Consider the following 22,866-nt stretch of genomic DNA (forward strand, 5'->3'; position numbering starts at 1 on the left):
CCATGGAAATTAATTTAATAGAAAATAATGAAATATAAAGGCAAAGTAAACTACACTCTCATATTTAAAACAAATTAATTATAACTACTTCTTATATTTCAAAACAGAGGTAGTATTAATAATTCAAGATAGTATTATATTGAAGAGTTTTATCTAATTGCACTTCGTTATTGCCAACGCGATTTATTATGGCGGCACCTCGTACAATCCACTACCTAGCAGTCTTTTTGACGGGATATGAGTAAGGAATACTTGCCTGATTTATACAGATGATATATTTAGTTAAGATTCATATTGGTTCTATAAATAGTTCCGGAGTTTTTTTTTTTTTTTGTAGACAGTTTGTTGGTTGATTGAATAAAGTTGAGCATATTTTCTCTACCTCCTTTCTCCTTCTCTCTCTTCCCCTCCCCTTTCTTGTTTCACACCACTTGTGCATTTTTTTGATGCGTTAAAGCTACCTTGTTACATGGTCTCCATCGTTTTGTCATTTTTTTTTGGTACTATGGACCAATGGTGATCCTAGTAAGTTTTTATCGGTTGAGCCACGGCTATTAATCCTAACAATTATTGTTTTGCTATAACATATTGTAATTTTTTTGTGACTCTTGTTTTCTTGGTTTAATCAAAAAATAGATTTTGGTTGCTTATTCCAATACTAAAGTCAAGGATCCTTGCTATGGACATTTATTATGAAAATCGTACTCCTTCAAATTCTTAATATAAAATTTAGTTGTAGTATAATTTCAACACAAAATAGATCTTGTATTTTAGATTTGAGTAATGAAATGATATTTTCATGAGTATCCCAGGCACATTTATTGACTATCACTTTGTGAAGCGGGCCTTTCCTTTTGGCACGTAAGAACAAGAAGCTAACTTGTCCATTAATTTACATAATCCAAGCTACATAATCCAAGCTAATTTTACGCTCTTCTGATTCTATTTATAAGTCACTTCTAATATATTTTACATAGATTAAAAAAACCTTAAATTTCATTAACTCTCATTTAAAATTCAACAACTTTCTAACTTTATCCCTATTTAATATATATTATACTTCATGTAAACAAAATCAGCATAATAATTAATGAAAGGTAAATTGTACATTCATGAAAAAAGTTTCTCTCAGTGTCCTATACATAACAAAAAAATCTTCTCATCTCTATTCCCCATTTGAGGGGCAGGGTAATTAATGCGTTTTAACTCGGAGTTTCTTATTTTCCTTAATTTTGTATTTTCCGTTTTTTTTGGCAACTTAGTTTTCTGTTCTCTAAAATTCACAATGAACAATAGTCTCTAGCTATCGAAAATCAAATCTATTGTTATTATCATATAGCTATTGAAAAAGATAATAAATGGAAATGGTATTGCACATTATTTTTCAAATCTGAGCCAGTGGTAATGATTAATTAACCCCATAAGAAAGCAAGCATAAACTTCCTATTAATGGCCATGGTATTTTGCTCTGTGTTCCCTAACGTTTGCCTTAAAGAAGACAATAAAAGAAAAGTTTGGTTGATCATCCATGAATCAGGGGTAGATTTCTATAAATTGTTTTCCACATTCAGTAAAAAATTCATATTTGGAGAGGCTACGTCGGAAGTCATAAACTTACCAGAAAACTAATAATTGAACCCAAAAATTTCTTTTTTGTTCCTCGTATGAAGAACAGAGAATTGTGGGGTTATATCATATATATGAATGTTGGGTAATTGATGCCCAGCTTTTTGTTGCGAGAGAATGTGGTTTCCAAACCCTAAGGCTTCAGGGATTAGAAAGGGAGGAGGAGGAGGAAATGGCCTTGTGGCTGTCGCTATAGATAAGGATAAAGGAAGCCAACAAGCTCTCAAATGGGCTGCTGAAAGTCTCCTTTCTAGAGGCCAAACTGTTATTCTAATCCACGTTTTGCACAAGTCATCGGCTGCTACTTCCAGTATGTTGTTAATTTTTTCATGCCATATATTTGTTTATTGCCTGAATTCAATAGTTTTTTCATAACACGTTGTTTTTTTTTATGTTATAGAATTAATTAAACACAAGTGTGCATACACAAACATGTCAAAACTCGGGGTTAGGAGCTAATCTGAATTCGAGCTAAGTCACATCTTGATTAGGAAAATGTTTTCCAACATAATTTTTTATTTACAAAAGCTCCATACCATACCTAGGTTCTTTATCCCTTGCTTGCATTAAGTAGCTTTTGAACAACAAATTATCTGAAATTTGATACTATCTTCAGTGTTGAATGTAGAAGATAGATAACTAATTTATAGATATGAAAGAAATTAATCTAGTTCTTCGTAACAAATGTACCCATTTAATCATTACCCCATGGATGAAACCATTTTAATATATGCAATTAAAAGAATAGTCTGAGAAAAATTTATAAGTTGAAAAGTAAGATAGATTAAGATTTTATATTTATGATCAAAATAAATCCCTTAACTATGTCTTATATTTAGGACAAAAACGAGAATATTATCAAATCTTCATATTTGTTTCGATCAGAAGAAACTTTTTTAACGTGGTTTTCTTCCTAAGTATGAAATGGTCATGTTTCAGCTCTCGAACTCGAGACCTTACAGGGTTTTTAGCTAGCTATGTTCTTTGCAGCACTTTCTCTTTTATCTTCTGTGCGTTCTCTCACCAATAATATTTTATAAAAGAATTAAAGAAAAAACCCACCTTATTGTGGATCAAAACTGTGAAAATATACTGGTGGAATGTATAGAAAATGCAACATAAGTTCTTGTACTACCCAATCTAACAACCTTAGGCTGCCTTGGATAATTTTAACCTTGAGCATTTGGTCAAATGCAGATGGAGGATGTCAATCAGTAATATATAACGTCAGCAATCTATCTGCTTCGCCACAAAGGCACCAAATTGATAAAACTACCAAAGATCTATTGCTTACCTTCCATTGCTTTTGTACACGCAAAGATGTAGGTTTCACTTCACAACTTGTTCCATTTGGAGTTTATTTCTCTGACTCTATATGTTACATCCTTTCACATTGCTTGTTGCTGCAATTCTTAGATAAAATGCCTTGATATTCTACTTGAAGACACTGATGTTGTGAAAGCAGTAATAGAATTTGTCTCTTATGCTGCGATTGAGAACTTGGTGCTTGGGGCAACATCAAGGCATGGATTCATTAGGTAAATAAATTAACTTCTCTACAGCATGTTTTAGTTTTTATTGTACAACTATTACTTGTGATTTCTAAAGTTTCATGCAGATTTAAGTCATCAAATATACCAAGTGGCATAACCAAAGGGGCTCCAGATTTCTGCACTGTGTATGTCATAACTAAGGGGAAAATATCTTCTGTTCGAAATGCTTCTCGTCCAGCTCCTCATGCCTCTCCTCTGCTTAGTAAAATCCAGAATCTAAATAACCAAACTGAGAGTCAGCCTGAGATGCCCTCTAGACATAAGCATTTGCGAGGTTACTTTTTACTATCAAATTTAATTTTCTTCTGTTCCTATGTCTTGCTCTAAATATATATTTACTACATGAGAATCTCTGCATATGTATGTTGCAGACAAAACACCTGTTAGACCTCACAGTTGGCAAGATGAATCCATTAGGTAAGTTTCATAGCAACTAAAATGCACACGGGTGTGTGTGTGTGTGTGAGCAATGAAGAAAAGTAGTAGACATTCTTGTTGATGAAGCAGGTCAGCATATGGAAGAGGAAGAGGAGGCTTGAGTGGAAGGTCCTGTGTGGATTATGCAGATTCAGAATCAGACATATCATTTATAAGCTCAGGCAGACCAAGCAGTGTTCGTCCATCCTCTGTGTTCTATGATTATATGGATGCTACCCCACGCATTTCAGTTGGCTCAGATCGTAGCTTTGCATCAACTCCTTTAGGCTTCAAGCCCATGGATCCCACTTCACCAGATGTGTCATTTGCACAAAACGGGGATGAAGCATCATTTTCATATTCATCTCAGAACATGGTGATAACAATTTCTTATTGACTTATTAGCCGTCTGTCAAAATACAATGCCTGCAAGATGATTATCTATCAGTTATTATAAATCATCATCCTCTAGACTTAGATGCCAATAGGGAGATGCAACTCATTAGATCATACCCATTTGTAATTAATAAACTTTCATCATGTCAATGAAGCTAAGAAGTTTTCAAGCCCTGTCCTTTGATGATGTGCACTTTCTTAATTATATATGCTTAAATGTGTAGGAAGAAGTAGAAACTGATATGAGGAGGTTGAAGCTTGAGTTAAAGCAAACAATGGATATGTACAGCGTAGCATGCAGAGAAGCACTTACAGCACAACAAAAGGTATGATTATACTTCAACTTTATTTATTTATGTTGGGTTATGTGGGGATTCCAACTCGTAATACTCTCTTAATTGTGACAGTTAATAGAGTTGAGCAGCTGGAGAAGAGAGGAAGAGAAGAAGTTAGAAGAAGCAAGATTAGCACAAGAAGCTGCACTGGCAATTGCAGAGAAAGAGAAAGCAAGGAGTAAGGCAGCCATGGAAACAGCTGAAGCAGCTAAGAAAATAGCTGCAGTGGAATCTCATAAAAGAGCAAGTGTTGAAATGAAAGCACTGAGAGAAGCAGAAGGAATTAGAAAACTATTGGATAACCTAACCCAAAGTGATGGAAGATACAGGAAATATAGTATTGAAGAGATTGAAGAAGCAACAGAATATTTTTCAGAGTCTAGGAAAATTGGAGAAGGAGGGTATGGCCCAGTCTTCAAGTGTTACCTTGATCATACACCAGCGGCTGTGAAGGTTCTTCGACCAGATGCTGCTCAAGGGAGGGCACAGTTTCAGCAAGAGGTGACCAAGCAGTGAGCCTGAGCAGTTCTAATTGTGAAAAAGTAAAGCACTTTACTGAATTTGAAAACATATCATATCTTCATCACAACTTGGCTTTCTTGTGATTACAGGTTGACATACTCAGCTGCATACGCCATCCCAACATGGTACTACTACTTGGGGCATGTCCAGAATATGGCATACTAATTTATGAATACATGGCTAATGGAAGCCTAGAAGATTGTCTGTTTCGTAAGAGAAATCACAATCGTGTTTTGCCATGGCAGTACAGGTTTCGAATTGCTTCAGAAATAGCCACAGGCCTACTGTTTCTCCATCAAACCAAGCCTGAACCTTTAGTACATCGTGATTTAAAACCTGCCAACATATTACTAGATCATCACTATGTAAGTAAAATAAGCGACGTTGGATTGGCTAGGTTGGTGCCTGCTGTTGCTGAGAATGTAACACAATGTCGGATGACTGCAGCAGCAGGGACATTCTGTTACATTGATCCAGAGTATCAGCAAACAGGAATGTTGGGAGTGAAGTCTGATGTTTATTCTCTTGGGATTATGCTTCTACAGCTAGTAACAGGCAAGCCTCCAATGGGGTTGGCTCACATTGTGGAAGAGGCTCTTGAGAAGGGCACCTTTGAGGATATGCTTGATCCATCGGTTCCTGATTGGCCAATTGAACAGGCCTTGTGCTTCACAAACCTAGCACTTAAATGTGCAGAACTCAGACGCAAAGATAGGCCAGATCTTGGCAAAGTGATATTACCAGAGCTCAATAAGTTGAGAGAGTATGCTGAAGAACACCCTAGTGGCGTCTGGTTAGGTGGCATTGGCTCTGCTGGGCCCTCTCCCAACAACAGTCAAGCTTCCATACAACAGGTCAGAACTAGCTACCTACTAGAATCCTACGTTTGGATCCTGTGGACTCACTTCACTTCAGGATAAACTATTGATAGCTAAGGACTATTGCCAGCAAGTTTCCATGATTTCCAGTTGAGCTCATATTAAACTATTTCCAAGTCGATGTCCTTGATTATTATTCTTTTTGCAATGTTTCAAAGTGTCATTTTTCTCATTGTGGGACCTACACGTTAAAAGCGGGGTTAATTTGGGAAAATCACTATGCAATTTCACATAAGCAACCTAATCACTAAAAAATCTCACAACAAGTGAGCAATATGCACCAATTGTCACTGCCTGCACCGGAGCTTATTATTACATGTTCACTTGTTGGACTTTTTAGTGACTAAATTGATGATGTGGCACAACACATTACCTAGTTAACTATTTGAATCCATGTCTCTCCTTACTTTATTTAGAGTAGCTTCAAGGGATCCATATTTCTATAATTCTGCAACTTTCTTTTTTAAAGATGTGCGCAAGTATTAAATAGTCTAGGTTAGATAGATTTAGTCAGTCTAAATTCTTTGGGGGGAAAAAAAGAGTTCATCAAATATGGAGCATTTAAATTTGATTTTAAATGGTATTGATAAAATATACATGGCATGTCTTTAAAAACTATAGGACGAATAAGTTCAATATAATCATCATAATTTTTTTCTAAGAACAAGTAGCTATTGGAGGTAATTCTGTTCGAGGCACTGTTGAGAATTAAATGTGGGTGTATCTCCTAATGAAAATTTGAATCTTGATTTATTATTTTATGAGGAACTAACTTTTTCTACTAAACCTAATTAATTTTTTTATCATCATAATTAAATGTTTAGAAACCTTTTGCAGGAAGTGATGAGTGACCCACGGCTCGGCCATTCTGCTGAAAGTTCAAGAAGCCCGTCTAGCCCACCATCGCCCACAGAAGGATAGACAGGTCTAATAATAAATATAACATTCGGATTCTGATTACTTATATGTGAAAGATATAAATATCACTTTGAAGCCTTTGTTTTTGGTTTGTTTAATTTATTTACAGGGACAACAGAGTAGGTACAGCCTATCGTATAACGTCAAAATCAAATAGTGAAGTTGTTCTTGTAGTGTGTATTAATTGCAAAAAAAGAAAAAAAGACATTTTGTACATTCCTTTGTATTCACATCCTGCTCTGTGGTGGACCCGGGTGAGGCGAATATTGTATAGAATTTTGTATATGTAAATACGATAGGAATATGAAGAAGTTAATGGTGAGTACATTGATGGCCAGTTGGCTAATATATTTGTATTTCATATCAATCATCGATGTATGAGCCATGTTATTTCTAGGTTATAAATAGTATAGTTGATCTCGAATATTGTGTACATGTACTGACCGTTTTAGTTGTTACTCCCTTTTTTTTCCCCAACAAATATTTCTCCCTATTGTATTAAATATAAGGGTTAATTGGGAGATTTAATTTTGTTTATAAAGAAAGAAATGTTTAATACACTTTTTGGTTAATCAAATTTGGATCCATTTTGGTTTTAGTTATTGTTAGAATTTCAGATTTATAATTTTAATTCTTGAATTTATCCCGTTACGAAATGTTAGTGACTAGTAGTAAAATGTTGTTAAGTGTTGTTGAGTTGATACAAACAGTATTAGGGTGTGTTTGGATTGGCGGTGGAGAAGTAACTTTTTTTTCAATCTGACTTTTTCAAAAGTCAGATTGAGTAAAAGTCAGATTGGGTAATGTGATTTATGTTTGGATTGGGTTTTAGAAAAAGTCAGTTTGAGAAGCTGAAACTTGTTTGGATGATAAATGTAAAAGTAAGTTTGAATGTAAAATGACTTAAAAGGACATGAATTCTATTAAATAGCACATATCTAATATTAGATATTTAATTATTAAAAGTGAAGAAGTAAGGAAAATAAAAATTATTAAAAGTAAAAAAATTTATTTAGTATTATAAAGAAATTATATATATAATGTGACTATTTGTCATAAATAAAGTAATGAAAATAAAATTATTAAAAATAAGGAAATTTAATTTATTGTTATAAAGAAATTATATATATAATGTGACTATTTTAAAAGAAGTATTGAAAATTTTTTTATTAAAAATAAAAAAAATTAAGTTATTACTAGAAGGAAATTGAAAAATAATAAAAAACTTAATTAAATATATGTAATGGATAAATATGTAAATTAGAGGTCATACATACGTAGCATTTTTAAACTAAATACATCAAATAACTAATTGGATGCCATGCTCAATACAATTTGGTCTCTGATTGTGTCACGCACATGATTCATTTGTCTTGATCTAGGTAAATTTGAAGAGGATGTCTCACCAGCTTCATCATGATTGTCTTCGTCAATTGTACCTTCAGATTGAGCTTCTATGAAATCTTTATCAGTTTCAGAATTTCTTCGGAGGAAATTATGTATAGCCATTGTAGCACAAACTACTTGGACTTGAGTTTTATACTTGTAACTTGGCATCTTCTCTAAGATGCGAAACTTATTCTTCCACACCCCGAAAGTCCTTTCTATAGTGCACCTCAAACTTGAATGGTAGTAATTGAAGACTTCGTTATAATTTTCAAATCCCGGTTGTCGCCTGAAGTCTGGAAGGTGATAGCGCTCACATCTGTACGGACCAAGATATCCTGGTGGAGTTGGATAGCCAGCATCGACCAAATAATACTTCCCTAATAAATCATGAAATTATGTTGACATTGTGAAATTAATGAAAATATCAAATGAATTTGACATAATTAAAACTGAAGCTACTGAAAATATACCTGGAGGTGGATGAGGGAAATCCAAGGCTGGAGTTGAGACAGCAGTGTTAAACACACGAGCATCATGTGCAGTACCTTCCCATCCCGCTAACACAAAAGTGAAGCACATGTCCCAATCACATACAGCCATGACATTCTGTGTCGGATATCCCTTTCTCCCGATATATTTGTCTTGCTTCGAAAGACTCACCACACATCGTACATGAGTGCCATCAATTGCTCCAATTGCATCATTGAAATATGGCGAATATCGTTTATCGTTTTTTATTTTTGGGTGAGTTACAGAAAACGTAGGATCGAGTGGTTTGATGTATTCCCTGGAAAGACTAAGGCAAGCCTGTAATACTCTATGAAAATGCCTGCTTACAGTTTCTCCTGAATGTTGAAACCTTTCTTGAATCATCCTATTACATTGTCCATGACCTACCGTGTTCAAAAACATACCAACAATTTCTTCCACTCCCAGATACTTAGAATTTTTTAAACCATGTTCGACCAGTTTAGAGCATAATCGCATGAACATTTCTTTTTCCATTCGAAACATGTCATAACACCGAATTTCATGATCTCGCAAAATTTCTTGCACCCATAAATTACCTGTTTGCTGACTAGTTCTTCGTGGCTCTTTGCACACATAAGGCATCACATATTGACTCACCAATACAGCTACCTCTTCATATTGTGTTATCTCTTCATCTAGAAGGGAAATCAATTGAGACTGTTCATCTTCCTCCGACTCCTCTTCAGACTGTTCATCTTCCTCCATCCACTCAAACGTAAATTGATTGTTCCAATTTGCCATAGATAATGTCACCTGTGAGTGTGGTTAAATTCAACTGTAAGAATTTTTTTAAACGACAAATAAATATTTTTAGGTATGTGCAAATAAATATTTCTTTCTGTTAAACATGCAAAGACATAAAAATTAGTCTAAAAACATTCATAAGCTGCAATTACCATTATAAATAACACATGTAACTTAAAAACATTCATAGTCAGTTAACAAGTTACATAATTTCATAGTTCCACAAACATTAACTTAAAAACATATAATAACAACTCTGGTCCGAGTTAGACAAAATAAAATCATAACATGCGTCCTAAAATATAGTTCAAGCAGGCGGGGGTTTCAGCCATGATGGTGGATTGTATGCCATATCCTGTAGCCATGCAACCAAGTATTCCGGCTGTCCTTTTAGTGAAACAACCATTTCCCGAACACTCTTGTGCAACAGAAGTCTTAAGCACCGGTTCCGGAAATCAGAGTCACTTGTAATTTCCTCAAGGCAGAGCACTTCGGCCGTAACCTCAGAAATTGATACCTCTTTTATTTTCTTAAGAGTTGCAGCTCTATCCTTAGATGCAGTAGCTATTTCACTAACTGAATCCGCTATTTGTCTTGAGGCCGGAAGTTTTTGCTTTGTTTGCCTGCTAGACCCTTCACCTCTCTTCCTCTTCCCATGGCTTCCTGAACCACTAGGTGCAGTATTTGCTGTTAAGTTTACGCCTGCCATCTCATCCGTAACTCCTACACTAGCACCTCCAAGATCTTCTTCGCTATCCCCCGATCCTTCAAGGAGATCTGTATCAACTCTATACACATTCTCTTCATCATCCTCTTGTGTCTGAGGTTGGGTTAAAGACGGTGCCAACATATCCTCTCCAGATGCTATCACACCCTTGAATATCGTGTTTAATTCATAAGCAAACTTTAACCCCTGGTACCTAAACTTTTCATATTGGGGATTCTCCTGCAAGAATACAATCAACAAAAATAAAAAGCCTATAACAAGTAATAACACAGTTTATAACTCAAGATCAACAATTATATACCAGTTTTTTCTTCTCCCACCACTCATTTGTTGCCACCACTGTATTGTTTACAGGGTCCCAACCTACACCAGTCTCTTTGTTTAAATCAACCCATGTCCTCCAATCCTTCCTCAAGCTATCGAGCCTATTTTTCAATTGCTTCTTCTCATAAGATTTTCCTGTTTTTGCATTGAATGCAGAGTGAATGTTGTTCCACCCAGTCTTTGAAAATGATGTTCCTTGACGATTTTTCCGGTAGATTTGCTCCATGCATTCTTTAAGTAACACCTCTGTAGTGCTTGTATCCTATGTTGCCTTACTTTTTTCTTTGTTCATAGTTCTATTAAAAAATGTCAATCAAGAATGCAAAAGGGAGTTACAGTGAACCAGAACACTTTTCTTCCAACAATGCAGAAATATTATGTTTATTTTGTAAATAAATATGACAGGAAATATCTAATATATATATAATATGTATAAATTATAATATCACAATCATATATATTTAGGTTTGTAAAACATACTTATCAACAATAACCATTATTGATGAATATATACGCCACTTTTTACAAACACCGAGCTTCAGATTTTCAAACTAAAAAACGTATACTTTTCGGAGCTTGTGGCAAATAATTAACAGCAAAGGGGTAGTCAGTTTGCCAGAACCACAAATCATAAAATAGAAACATAGAACTACAAATAAATAGAAACACAGATCTTCAAATTTTCAAACTAAAATGCGCCTACGAGTCTGACATTGTCACAAATAATTAACAGGAAACACAGATAAAACACAGCCAAAAAACCACATTATTCCATACGTTCAAGTCAGTTCTTCCTACTACACTACTATCAAGTTCGACAGCCAGGCCACACTGATCGAAAGAACATCAGATTAATAGCAACAATATCATATTAAGGACTCCTATAACAATCGAAGAGCCAAGAACACTCCTATAACAGCCATGCATCCGCCGGCAGCCATATCACAATCGAAGAGCCAAGAACAATCGAAGACAACCAGATCTGGGACCAAAATTGCGTATCTCTTACCAGGCGTACAAAGGAGACTCTGAGCAGTGTGGATCTGGAGCAGATGCGATCCGGCGGCACCTCAAACGGACGGCGACGCTTGCAACCGAACAGGGAAAGAAGATCAACGGCGACGGTATTTGACGGATCTGAACGAACGACCAAGGTCTAGCCACTCCCACACAACAACCGCAACTGACGAGACGGCGGGACACGGCGGAGACACGGCGGGAGACGGCGACGCTGGAACAACTCAACGAACAGAGGAAAGAACTGATGAGACGCTGGAAGAACTGAACGACCGACCACACTTGAACCCGAACTGTTGAGACGGCGGGAGACGGCGGACGCACGGCGGGAGACGGCGGACGCACGGCGGGAGACGGCGGACGCACGGCGGGAGACGGCGGGCGCACGGCGAGTTGGCAGCAGACGTCGGGAGGATTTTTTTTTAAGTTTCAGAGCGTGTTGTGGCTGAGTGCGTGTGTGCGTTTTTGTCTTTGAGCTGAGTGAGGTCAGAGAAAATACATGCAGAGAGGGTCAGTTAGGTAAAACAATTAAACACACTCCAACGGTTTCCTCACCCCAGCTGCACGTCCGAAAAAAAAGCTCAAAATATGAGCTTCTCTCAGAAGCCCATTTAAACCACAAACGTCAGATTGGGCAATCGGGCATCCAAACACTCAAAAATGTCAGCCACCCCACAAGTCCGTTTGGGACGCATGTTTGGGCCCCCAAACGTGATCCCAAACGGGCCCTTAGTTTGATGATATGACTTCTGACTTCGCAACTTGAGTTGAATAAGCTTGTCAATCTTAATTATAAGTCCAAAAAAAAACCTTTATAGAAAAAAACCAACAAAAAAGCTTAGAACAACAATAGTGACCGGACCTATTAAATTAAATGTACTACTTTTAATTCTTAATATAAAATTTAATTTATAGTTTAATTTTAAATTATAAACTAGATTTTATATGAAGGCGTGAGAAGTATTAATGGAGCAAGAGGGTGACATTACACTAAGTAATTGTATTTTTGCAAATCAACAGAAAAGTATTACTAAAATAATTTTATTCATGCAAATTTATTTTTAAATACACATTTTTATGATATTATAATTTTGCTAGATACAAAATTTAAAAAACCAATAATTTCTTGGCCAAATTGAAAAAAAAATGTCGTTTAAAACGAGTTTGAGCCAAGCACCCAAGATCCAATTGATACAACAGCGTCTTAATGCAAAGATTAATAGACGAATATTTTCAGCAGAAATAATTGAATTAAGCCATTTAGAATTAGCTTATGAGATAACTATAATGTTCATAATTAATTTTGGCATGCATAGTGGGACATATCAGTAATTTATGAAATAACAAATAGTTTAATAAGACATTTATTTATAAGAAAACAAAATTTGAAAATATTTAATAATAAATGTGCATGCATGTTGATATTATTTCTTAGATACATCTAGCACTATGATCTTTTATATAGTGTGCATCAATCTTAATTTTCTAGAGCATTCAGTATCTCAAGGTAACCCTAAATTTTACTGTATTGGATGCATTAAAAATAAGATTACGATATTAAATATGCAAAAAGAATAAAATCAGGATGTTAAATGTACTATATATATATAAGATCATACTCCTCCGGTCCTTATTATGAGACCCCATTTGACTTTTTATTTGGTCCTAATTATAAGACCCTAATCCATTTTGTCTCTTATATTTATGCATTTTTTTCCAAAATAATCCTTCTAATAATGATAGTTTTAGCCAATATACTTAATTAGTAAGGATATTTTAGGAATGACAACACTTATTTATTATAAACAACCAACTTAACTTACTTCCTTAATCTCCTCAAATAAATCAATTGAGTCTTATAATTAGGACAGGAAGAATACTACCGAATACATAAAGCAAATAAGATCGGAGTGTACTATACGCCATTTTATCTAAATAATTAATTCACATTACCCACACATCATTGACTATTAATTCATTTTGCAAAGACTAATTTATTAACTTATTTTCTGGCAGCATCTGAAGACTTTTCCTGTACTCGGCCTAACAAATCAAAAAACAGATGTCCATTACCAAAATGATTTTGGAACTATGTAATTCCATTAGCAGCCAATTGATACGTGTTTAACATGAGATGGCGTCATCCTACTGGATCTAATTGACACATCAGCGACACCAATTTGAAGAACAGGTTCAATAGATAAAAAAGAAGCGAATATGCATATTTCAATTGCGAACTTGTGCCTTCCTCCGCTCACTGCTCAATATTCGTGACCATTTTTTTTTCTTCCCTTTTTGGTAAGAAAAGCGAAATTTTCGTTTCATCTTTCCCGTCGAAGATTTTCCCCTTTCTTACTGTTGTGTAATCGCAGGGGAAACCAGAGGCAGAGCAGTGGAAGGCAAAGCATAGTTGACGACGAATTGCGTTCAACAGCATTAGATCTGCTTGTAAGACTCTTTATACTGTCAATGTATTTGCGTCGAACGACGGAGGCGACCGTTGCTGGTATTCGATTACTTGCTCCATTATATCATTTCATATTCTGACTTGCTGTTCGTGTTCAGTCTTCCGTTTTGTTTTTAGATCCGAAACTTTTATGGCTCAGATTATGAGTAATCCTCTGAAATGAATCATGTGACTGTTTCTACAATGTTTGTGTCCCGAGAAATGTTTGCTACCTTCTCATCTGACAAATGTTTTCGTAGTTCAACTAATCAGACATAATTCTTGACCAAGCCTTTACCGAGCCAACAGAAAAAGAACGGGATCTGTTGCTTGAAATGTATATTCTCAGAAAACGGACGGAACTTTAAGATTTTTATCATTTAAGTATCCAAGATATAGACTTTTCTACGATATGATGGCTATTGAAGTAATTAAGGATGTGTATGATTGCATTCTTTTGCATCAAGCAACTCTGAGCGGAATGCCTGGGGCGGGGGCTTCCTCCCCAGACTTACGCTACCTTTTTATAATGGTTCTTGTAAAAAAAAAAAAAAAAAAAAGCTAAATGGATTCTTGCTCCCCAACTTAAATATAGAGTTCAATTTGAGCCCCACTTATTGAAAGCTAGATTCATCCCTGGAGCAACTGTTTATTTGAATTATGTGGTATACTTAATTGTTTTAATATATATATTTCTTATTCATGTCGAGCACACATCTTATTTGCATTTAGTGCATATGTTTCTGATTGTGATTTATTTGGATTATCAGAGATTTGAAGCGGAATACATCAAGATTCTCGACTTTAAATCCTGACTGCTGGAGAGGGAAAGGAGCTCTTGCTTGTAACTAAAGACTACCTGGACTGTCAACAAACGATGTTTTCTGCTTGTAAGCCAGCAGTAAAACCTGAAGACCATATTAGTTGTTAAAATCCTTCAAAATTCAGCGACCAGGTTCGGGGGGCGACTTGCCCCAAGGTGGTGAGTACAACCCTTATCCTGTAGCCCGGAGGGTGAATTCATCCCATACTGTAACAATGGATGATGATATGGAGAGCGGTAGTTTAGGGCCTTACCAGGACAAACCAAGAACATTTCCCAACATGCGTAGTAAAGCCTACACCCCACTGGTAAGGGACCTATGGTCATCTTCTGTTGTCTTATTGTATTAATTTACTTGCTTTAATGTTTTATCAATAATGCATTCATTTACCCGACAAAAAAAGTTTACTTATTGTATTTTTCATGTAACTTAATACCCTCCCCCCCCAAAAAATTTTTTGTTGTTGTTGTTGTTGTATATGCTTTGCCTAGTAAGTCATGAGCCATTGCTGATTCGGCGTCTTCCTTTGGATATTTCATAGCCTCAGAAATTTTTGACTTTTAGCTTTTTGCAGATATTTCGTATTCTTCTTGGTATAAATACTCGTGTCCTGTTCATGCTTTTGCTTCTGGGTCTTGGAGCTGTCTTCTACGTTGGAGCAAGCACATCTCCAATCCTTGTGTTTGTCTTCTCTGTTTGTATTCTCAGCTTCCTTGTGTCAATATATCTTACAAAGTGGGTGCTTGCAAAGGATGAGGGCCCTCCTGAAATGGTTCAGGTAAATCTACTTTCTTTGGTTTGGCTGATCTAGTATTTACTCACTTCACCCCGTTCCCAATCTATATTTCTGGGCTTCATTTTACTAAATTATTAGTTTGGGGTCAAAAATGCGTCCATGTAGTTTTAGTTAATTTCATATTATTTAACTAATGCCCTGTTTGGTTAGAACATAGGAAAGGCAGTCCATTTTCTTTGCCAAAAAAAGAAAAGAAAAGAAAAGGAGAGATATATATAACATTGTATTTGTTATCATTACTCCATAGGAATTATCGCATCATCATCATTTAGATGGGAGAGATATTCCCAGATACAAAATCACCTTTTTCATTCATTCAATTTTTTTTTTTAATTCCATTCTGTTCTATTATGTTTACTGAATGGACTCGAATAGAGTGTTGACATGAAATGTGAAGTTTTGTACTTTTGCTTTTGGACTGAATAATCATTTTTGTTTTATGAGTTAACATAAAGCTAAGTTAACGCAAGAGGTAGGTAAGTATGAGGAATCTTTTTCTCGCTTGCCATTGGTTGATGGAGAAATGAGAGATGAACAGATTTCACCAATATGACGTAGAGGCTAATTGTGTTTGGAAGAAAGCTGCACCTTCTGTTAGATTGTAATCAAGAATTTGGTTGAGACTCTGATGGCTTGAATCGTTTAGTTCAAGCTTCTTTTCTGTTTTCTTTTAATTCAGATGACAAAATGTTTACAGGTATACTATGGTTACAAAATTTTCGTAGTGAAAATATCTTAGACTTAATAGTTGGTCTGGGCAGCAGGCAACTCGAGTGCTAGTGCAGGAAGTTCTCTTAATGGTGGAAGAAGCCACTCTGATCTCTGTAATTAATGCTCCATATGAGCCTCTTAGGAAGTCATCAGTACCTTCTGTCTCTGACAAGACAGAGAGATGGTACAAGAATGGACATTGACGTCTAGTAGTCTAATTTATTAGTACAGAAACTAGATACTTGTATTTGGAGAGGGAACAAGGGCAATAGCCATATCCTAGTCCTAGATGGTAGCTGAATCTTAGTCGTACCATGAGTCAAATAACATTTGAAGGGGCAAAAACATATCTTGATGTTAGAGAAACACGAATAAAGTAATACCAGAGTGAAGAGATGACAGCATATGACAATAGAAGCTTCTAAAGAAGGTTGTCACTGAATCCATGCTGTGGCTGCACTGTAGCACATGTATCACCAGTTTTTATTAATAATTTCTTTCCTGTATTTATGGGATACTTCTCATCATTTGTGTTTTGAGTACCAGAAACACAAGTCTAAGGAAGCATGTCTGGGATGTCATTAAAATAAGTTTTTTTCCTAAAAGCCGCAGTCAAACAGGCTAATACTCTTGACATAGTTAAATTTCATGTCTGAACATTGTAAAAATCACTTGCATGCAAATCATATATTGCGGTGTCTTCTGTTGTTATGACATCTATTCATAACTGGATCACGTGCTTTGAACTCTTGCTTACTTTTCCTGGGCTTGTCATATTGTTTTCTAGATATCAGACGCAATACGAGATGGAGCTGAAGGATTTTTCAGGACCCAATATAGTAGTATATCCAAGATGGCAATGTTGCTTGCTCTAGTGATCCTTTGCATATATTTGTTCCGTAGTACCACTCCTCAACAGGAATCTTCTGGCCTGGGAAGGTGATGCTTAGATATTATCATCTATTAATATACTATCTTTTGCTTTTACCTGTTCTTATATTTCATATACCTATATTCTGATTCAGGTCATCTTCTGCGTACATCACAGTAGCCGCATTCCTTTTAGGTGCTCTTTGTTCTGGTATTGCGGGATATGTAGGAATGTGGGTGTCAGTCCGTGCCAATGTCAGAGTTTCTAGTGCTGCAAGACGGTCTGCAAGAGAGGCATTGCAGGTTAAACCATTATTTTCTCAGAAAACTGTGAAAGGTCTAAAACTTCTATATTAATTGGGAAAGAATTGTGCAGGTAGCTACTCGTGCTGGTGGTTTATCAGCTCTTGTTGTTGTTGGTATGGCTGTACTTGGTATAGCAATCCTTTATGCCACATTTTATGTTTGGTTGGGAGTGGACACACCGGGTGCAATGAAGGTTACTGATTGTATGTATCATCTCCTTACCAGCTTACTGAATAAAATGTTCTTTTTTTTAATTTTTTTGGCATGCACTTGGATAAACATGTGTTGCCTGTCCTTTTGCAAATATTTGGGAATCATATATAATTGGGAAAATATCTTCAACAGACCTTGCTGTTGTGTCTTTTTATTTGTACGTCAGTTCAAATAGCTTATTATATAATATGCTGATTTATTATGTGTGGAAAAAGCAGGACTTTTGTTATTGTGATTAATATTGATTGGACAATTATACATGAAACATGATCATCTGCTTTTACATTGTTTCCGCACTGGAAATATTTTGAGTAGGCTTCTTTACATTTGCTGTCAAGCATTTGGTTTTTCTAAGGAGTTTGGAATAAAGTTTCATGATCTAGTGTGGAATCTGGGGGAGGTAATGAGGGGTTAGATCTTGTGGCGATGTGCATTTTGCAGTTAAATGATGTGTTTGATTTGAAGACATTGGTATTTTTACTGAGCAGCAGTTCTTAAGCATCTTGCTTGTGTTGGACAGTTTTAGGAGAATAGAAGGCAAAACAATGAGGGACTAATAAAATTTGTTATCGAAAGCTCAATGACAACGTCCATAATACCCCTTACCCTCAATTTATGCTAATGCTATAGCTGCACTGCGATTTTTATACTTGATGGGCACCCCAATGTGGTGGAGAACCCTCCCCTAAATGTTAGCCATCAAGCTGGGAGAACCAACCTGTACAAGTAACCCATAGTGCATTTGATACTATTCAATATGTGACTTGCGTGTCTCATATGACCTTTCCTCTTTTCATTTCTTGGCAGCTATCATGTTGCATACCCTCTCTCTAGCTAATTTTTGACATTAGGACTCTTCTGTTTATAGTGCCTCTTCTTCTTGTTGGATATGGTTTTGGTGCCTCCTTTGTTGCACTGTTCGCACAGCTGGGTGGTGGAATATACACGAAGGCAGCTGATGTTGGAGCAGACCTTGTTGGAAAAGTGGAGCAGGGGATTCCTGAAGATGACCCTCGGAATCCTGCTGTAATTGCTGACCTGGTAATTGTTTTCCCTTCATTTTTTAAAAGAGCTCAGGCATTAGAGTTGGCATTAACTTTATGTGAGTTTTGGTACTTCTTTTCCGTGCTATACAACTTTTAATTTTAATGTGAGTTGATTTTGCATATTAATTACTTTTCCATTCAATGTTACATTAATGTCTTTTATGGTGTTCTTTAAAGAAGGAAACATAAATGTTTATCCCCAATCCAACTGTGTACCTTAAGCAAATGCGGTTCTGTGCTAAACCAAAAGTGAGACTAGGATGGTAATTTTATGTGATTTCCTGACATGAAGGGTCCTGATTTGGCACAAACAATCAGAGATTTGTCGGGGTGTATGATAGTTAAATATACAATTTCTGATTACCTTTGTTTCCTTGGCCTACTTTTGTTGCTGATCTTTCGTGTCACATTTGACACCAGGATTACGGCAAATGTGATGCTCATGGTTTTTCTGAAAAAATGGAAATTTGATTTTCAAAAGTCATTTTAGAAAAGCCAATGTAAATTTTTCATTTTATGCCCTGTGCGTGGTGTTTGTTCTCCATGGTGGTAGTGTGACAAAGTGCATCTACAATCTATAAGTTTACATACTGGTTTGCACTTGTTTTTAAGGTTGGAGACAATGTGGGAGATTGTGCTGCTAGAGGTGCTGATCTTTTTGAAAGTATTGCAGCGGAAATAATCAGTGCCATGATACTTGGGGGAACAATGGCACAGCGGTGTAAAATAGGTCAGTAACTGGTTACTGCTATCCATGTCATCCCCCCCCCCCCCAACAAAAAGTTATCAGTGGTTTTGATTATATATGCTCATCTAATTTGATTATTTTTCTTTGCTTCAGATCCGTCTGGCTTCATCTTGTTTCCTCTTGTTGTTCACTCATTTGATCTGGTGGTTTCATCAGTTGGAATATTTTCAATTAGGGGCACACGTGAGAGTGGTGTTAAGGCTCCCATTGAGGATCCAATGACAATTCTTCAGAAAGGATACTCTATTACGATAGTTTTAGCTGTTCTGACTTTCGGTCTGGTAATCATTCATCTTCAATTATTTTGTGCTCATTTTTCTAGTGCAAATTTTCTGGATCAGCCAATGCTGGTGTTTTCTATGCTGTGGTTTTGCGAATGAAAATACATGTATAGGAATTCAACTGCAAGACATCTGCATTAATTTTTAAATTCTTGTTACTTATCTGTTCTGCTTTCTGTTTGATAATAATTACTCTACAGTCTACTCGGTGGTTACTGTACACAGAACAAGCTCCATCAGCGTGGTTCAATTTTGCCTTGTGTGGGTTGATTGGTATAATCACTGCTTACATTTTTGTCTGGATAACCAAGTATTACACTGACTACAAGCATGAGCCTGTGCGTGCAATAGCCCTTTCTAGCTCCACGGGTCATGGGACAAATATAATTGCTGGGGTCAGCTTGGGCCTGGAATCAACTGCTCTTCCTGTCCTTGTCATTAGTGTGTCAATTGTCTCTGCATTCTGGCTGGGTCACAGCTCTGGGCTGGTTGATGAAGCAGGAAACCCAACTGGTGGGCTTTTTGGCACAGCTGTAGCAACTATGGGAATGCTGAGCACCGCTGCTTATGTTCTTACCATGGATATGTTTGGTCCGATTGCTGATAATGCTGGAGGTATTGTAGAGATGAGTCAGCAGGTAGTCCTAGATTGACTATTGTCTGAGGCTTTATCTCTAATTTTCCCACATAAACTGAAATAACTCGTGTTCTTCATGTGTATTCTTTACAGCCTGAAAGTGTCCGAGAGATCACTGATGTTCTTGACGCCGTTGGTAACACAACCAAAGCTACTACTAAAGGATTTGCTATTGGTTCTGCTGCTCTTGCTTCTTTCCTTTTGTTTAGTGCTTATATGGATGAGGTTTCTGCATTTGCACATGAACCTTTGAAACAGGTGGAGAGAACTGGCTCCTAGTATCCTAATACTAGTGTTATTTTTATGTTGTCCTGCACTCATACTGTCATACACTTGAATTTTGATGAATTCCAGGTTGATATTGCAATTCCAGAAGTTTTTGTTGGTGGGCTGTTGGGTTCGATGCTTATTTTTCTGTTCAGCGCTTGGGCTTGTTCTGCTGTTGGCCGAACTGCTCAAGAAGTTGTTAATGAAGTAAGAAGGCAGTTCATTGAGAGGCCTGGCATTATGGTGAGTTTGGATTTCTTAACTAACTTCTAAGTAATTGCAAATTTGGCATTTAACCATCTCTGTGCTCTTTATAGGAGTATAAGGAGAAACCAGATTATGGTCGATGTGTTGCTATCGTAGCATCTGCTTCACTGAGGGAGATGATAAAACCTGGTGCTCTTGCCATCATTTCGCCTATTGTTGTTGGTGGGTTAATTGCTGTGTTTTTTATTGCACATTTTACATGTATTAGTCATTGGTACCTACTTTGATGGAAAATGTTTACATGAATGTAAGTTTAGGTAACTTGATATAATTGCATGAGTCTCATAATTGCTTGACGGGTCATATCATATCATGATATTGAATTTTAATGAGTATGTATAATCATATCTGCAGTTGCATATCTTTAATTACCCAAAAAAAAAGAAAAAAGGATCTCATGTAAGCCTTCTGATTGCTAAATCTTTAGACCCATTATTTTGTCTGCGGAGGAGTCCCAACTCCTCGGTGTGTTGCCAATGATTAATGTTTGAGCTTTCAGTTCTTAATTTCAGTTGCTTTCAAATTTATGGGTTCATTCTAATCGCCCTGCTCCATAGATCTGAAAAAGCTACGTCTTCATTTTTTTTGGGGTTATTAGATCTTTTTTTGTTTTTTTGGTTAATTCAAATCTACGTCATGAATGGGACGCTGAACATGGGTATCACTTGCAGGATTTCTGTTCCGAATTTTGGGTTACTATACAGGGCACCCACTACTTGGGGCTAAAGTTGTGGCTGCCTTCCTGATGTTTGCAACAGTTTCTGGTATTCTGATGGCACTTTTCCTGAACACTGCCGGTGGTGCCTGGGATAATGCAAAGAAGTACATTGAGACTGGAGCACTTGGAGGCAAGGGTAGCGATGCTCACAAAGCTGCAGTAACTGGAGACACGTATGTTACTTTTATCATTGTCTTTCATTTAAATAAATAATAAGCCAGTATCATACGTATTTGAGTTTGTAATGCTACTCTAGCTCTGGTAACATTGCCCAACCATCTTGCTTTATGAGGTGACATGGTGCAATCAAGGGGGTTTGATTGCGTATAGGAGGATTCCTTCGTTTTATTACTTTTGGGGGTTTAGTTTTGACTTAAACTTGGATTCAAATTTGAATCTTTCAGCCCTAACTCTAATATCACTGTACTAAAATTCATCAGTCTCCTGTATTCTCTCCCCTTACTGAACTTTCTCAGAACTAAATTAAAAATTTAGACTAGTTTACAAGAGTAGGACTGTCTTTGGAATCACTGAGCTTAAAAGTTATGGCCTCAGTATTTGGCTAATTTTTAAGGTGAACTGGCACCTTAATACGTGGATATAAACAGCATTTTGAAGTTACATATTTTGTCCAGCTAGTGCATGTGATGCAGATTTGACTTTTATTTGAAGCAAATAAGTGACTTGTCCAAGTTCCCACCTTAATTTGGTCATAATGTGCTCTTTCTGGATTTTCCTCCCCCCCCCCCCCCCGGTGGCCAGAAAGATGGTAGAGATTTATGTTTTCATCTGTTTTTTAACTTGTGTTGCAGGGTGGGAGACCCTTTCAAAGACACAGCTGGGCCTTCACTTCATGTTGTTATTAAGATGCTTGCAACAATTACACTAGTTATGGCTCCAGTCTTCCTGTGAGAGTGAGTTTGTTTGACAATGATATCTATTGCGGCTTAAAAAAATGCATCTATATGCCATCTTGATTTTGATGATTTTGGAAGAAGAGATAGATATAGTATAAATCTATTATGTACATTGAAGGTCCTGTTATATATATAGTCCATTAATACTAAACTTTTTAATGTCCTCCTATCAGAATAAGAATTGTTGTATTGATTGCTTATGCTGTGTAATAGTAGTTGTTAGCTTTTATAATCTCTTGCTTTTTGGGCCAACTTTTATGATCTCATTATACCTTATTCCCGTAACATGAACTGTATTATACTCGAGCCTATTTATACATACCATGACACCATTCAATTTATTATATAAAAGGTAGAAAGTGATTTTGAAGACTATACTTCATTTTTATTCTATTATATATTTGATATTCATTATATTATGTTAATATATAATGATATTTAA

General features: G+C 36.3%; 3 protein-coding genes and 1 pseudogene across 4 annotated transcripts; 2 read left to right on the forward strand and 2 right to left on the reverse strand.

Moving 5' to 3' along the window:
- The first annotated feature begins 1,743 nt into the window (after window positions 1–1,743).
- Window positions 1,744–6,648, forward strand: LOC114746949 (U-box domain-containing protein 35-like; annotated as a pseudogene).
- A 1,305-nt stretch (window positions 6,649–7,953) lies between these two features.
- Window positions 7,954–9,306, reverse strand: LOC114746954 (uncharacterized). Its single transcript, XM_028935230.1, has 2 exons — window positions 8,505–9,306; window positions 7,954–8,411 (listed from the first exon to the last, which is right to left on the reverse strand). Exons 1-2 carry the CDS (start codon window positions 9,304–9,306, stop codon window positions 7,954–7,956), a joined length of 1,260 nt encoding a protein of 419 aa, XP_028791063.1.
- A 137-nt stretch (window positions 9,307–9,443) lies between these two features.
- LOC114746953 (L10-interacting MYB domain-containing protein-like) lies at window positions 9,444–10,599 on the reverse strand. Its single transcript, XM_028935229.1, has 2 exons — window positions 10,338–10,599; window positions 9,444–10,255 (listed from the first exon to the last, which is right to left on the reverse strand). Exons 1-2 carry the CDS (start codon window positions 10,584–10,586, stop codon window positions 9,617–9,619), a joined length of 888 nt encoding a protein of 295 aa, XP_028791062.1. The 5' UTR covers window positions 10,587–10,599; the 3' UTR covers window positions 9,444–9,616.
- Window positions 10,600–13,604: 3,005 nt separating this feature from the next.
- On the forward strand, window positions 13,605–22,656 carry LOC114746950 (pyrophosphate-energized membrane proton pump 2). Of its 2 annotated transcripts, none has more exons than XM_028935225.1 (16): window positions 13,605–13,675; window positions 13,750–13,883; window positions 14,594–14,954; window positions 15,222–15,425; window positions 16,942–17,093; window positions 17,180–17,327; window positions 17,401–17,533; window positions 18,412–18,584; window positions 19,202–19,319; window positions 19,431–19,618; window positions 19,819–20,256; window positions 20,349–20,513; window positions 20,610–20,765; window positions 20,840–20,951; window positions 21,461–21,680; window positions 22,320–22,656. In XM_028935225.1, the coding sequence occupies exons 3-16, from the start codon at window positions 14,862–14,864 to the stop codon at window positions 22,417–22,419; spliced, it is 2,400 nt and encodes a 799-aa protein (XP_028791058.1). In that variant the 5' UTR covers window positions 13,605–13,675; window positions 13,750–13,883; window positions 14,594–14,861; the 3' UTR covers window positions 22,420–22,656. The 2 variants fall into 2 exon arrangements, with proteins under 2 accessions (XP_028791058.1, XP_028791059.1); XM_028935226.1 differs by having other exon boundaries at window positions 13,750–13,825.
- The last annotated feature ends 210 nt before the right edge of the window (window positions 22,657–22,866 follow it).

The sequence above is a fragment of the Neltuma alba genome, unplaced genomic scaffold (genome assembly GCF_004799145.2).
Source record: "Neltuma alba isolate B1F8T4 unplaced genomic scaffold, ASM479914v2 tig00005158_pilon, whole genome shotgun sequence".
NCBI lineage: Eukaryota > Viridiplantae > Streptophyta > Magnoliopsida > Fabales > Fabaceae > Neltuma > Neltuma alba.

What these genes read in the sequence shown, in the direction of transcription:
- LOC114746954 (XM_028935230.1), bottom strand. Translation starts at nt 9,306, where the DNA reads ATGGCAAATTGGAACAATCAATTTACGTTTGAGTGGATGGAGGAAGAT. An exon ending in TTTCCCTCATCCACCTCCAG is followed by an intron (nt 8,412 to 8,504) that starts GTATATTTTCAG and finishes ATGATTTATTAG; the next exon opens with GGAAGTATTATTTGGTCGAT.
- LOC114746953 (XM_028935229.1), bottom strand. Translation starts at nt 10,586, where the DNA reads ATGGAGCAAATCTACCGGAAAAATCGTCAAGGAACATCATTTTCAAAG. An exon ending in GGTGGGAGAAGAAAAAACTG is followed by an intron (nt 10,256 to 10,337) that starts GTATATAATTGT and finishes GTATTCTTGCAG; the next exon opens with GAGAATCCCCAATATGAAAA.
- LOC114746950 (XM_028935225.1), top strand. Translation starts at nt 14,862, where the DNA reads ATGGATGATGATATGGAGAGCGGTAGTTTAGGGCCTTACCAGGACAAA. An exon ending in CTGCAAGAGAGGCATTGCAG is followed by an intron (nt 17,328 to 17,400) that starts GTTAAACCATTA and finishes AGAATTGTGCAG; the next exon opens with GTAGCTACTCGTGCTGGTGG. An exon ending in TGCAATGAAGGTTACTGATT is followed by an intron (nt 17,534 to 18,411) that starts GTATGTATCATC and finishes TTCTGTTTATAG; the next exon opens with TGCCTCTTCTTCTTGTTGGA.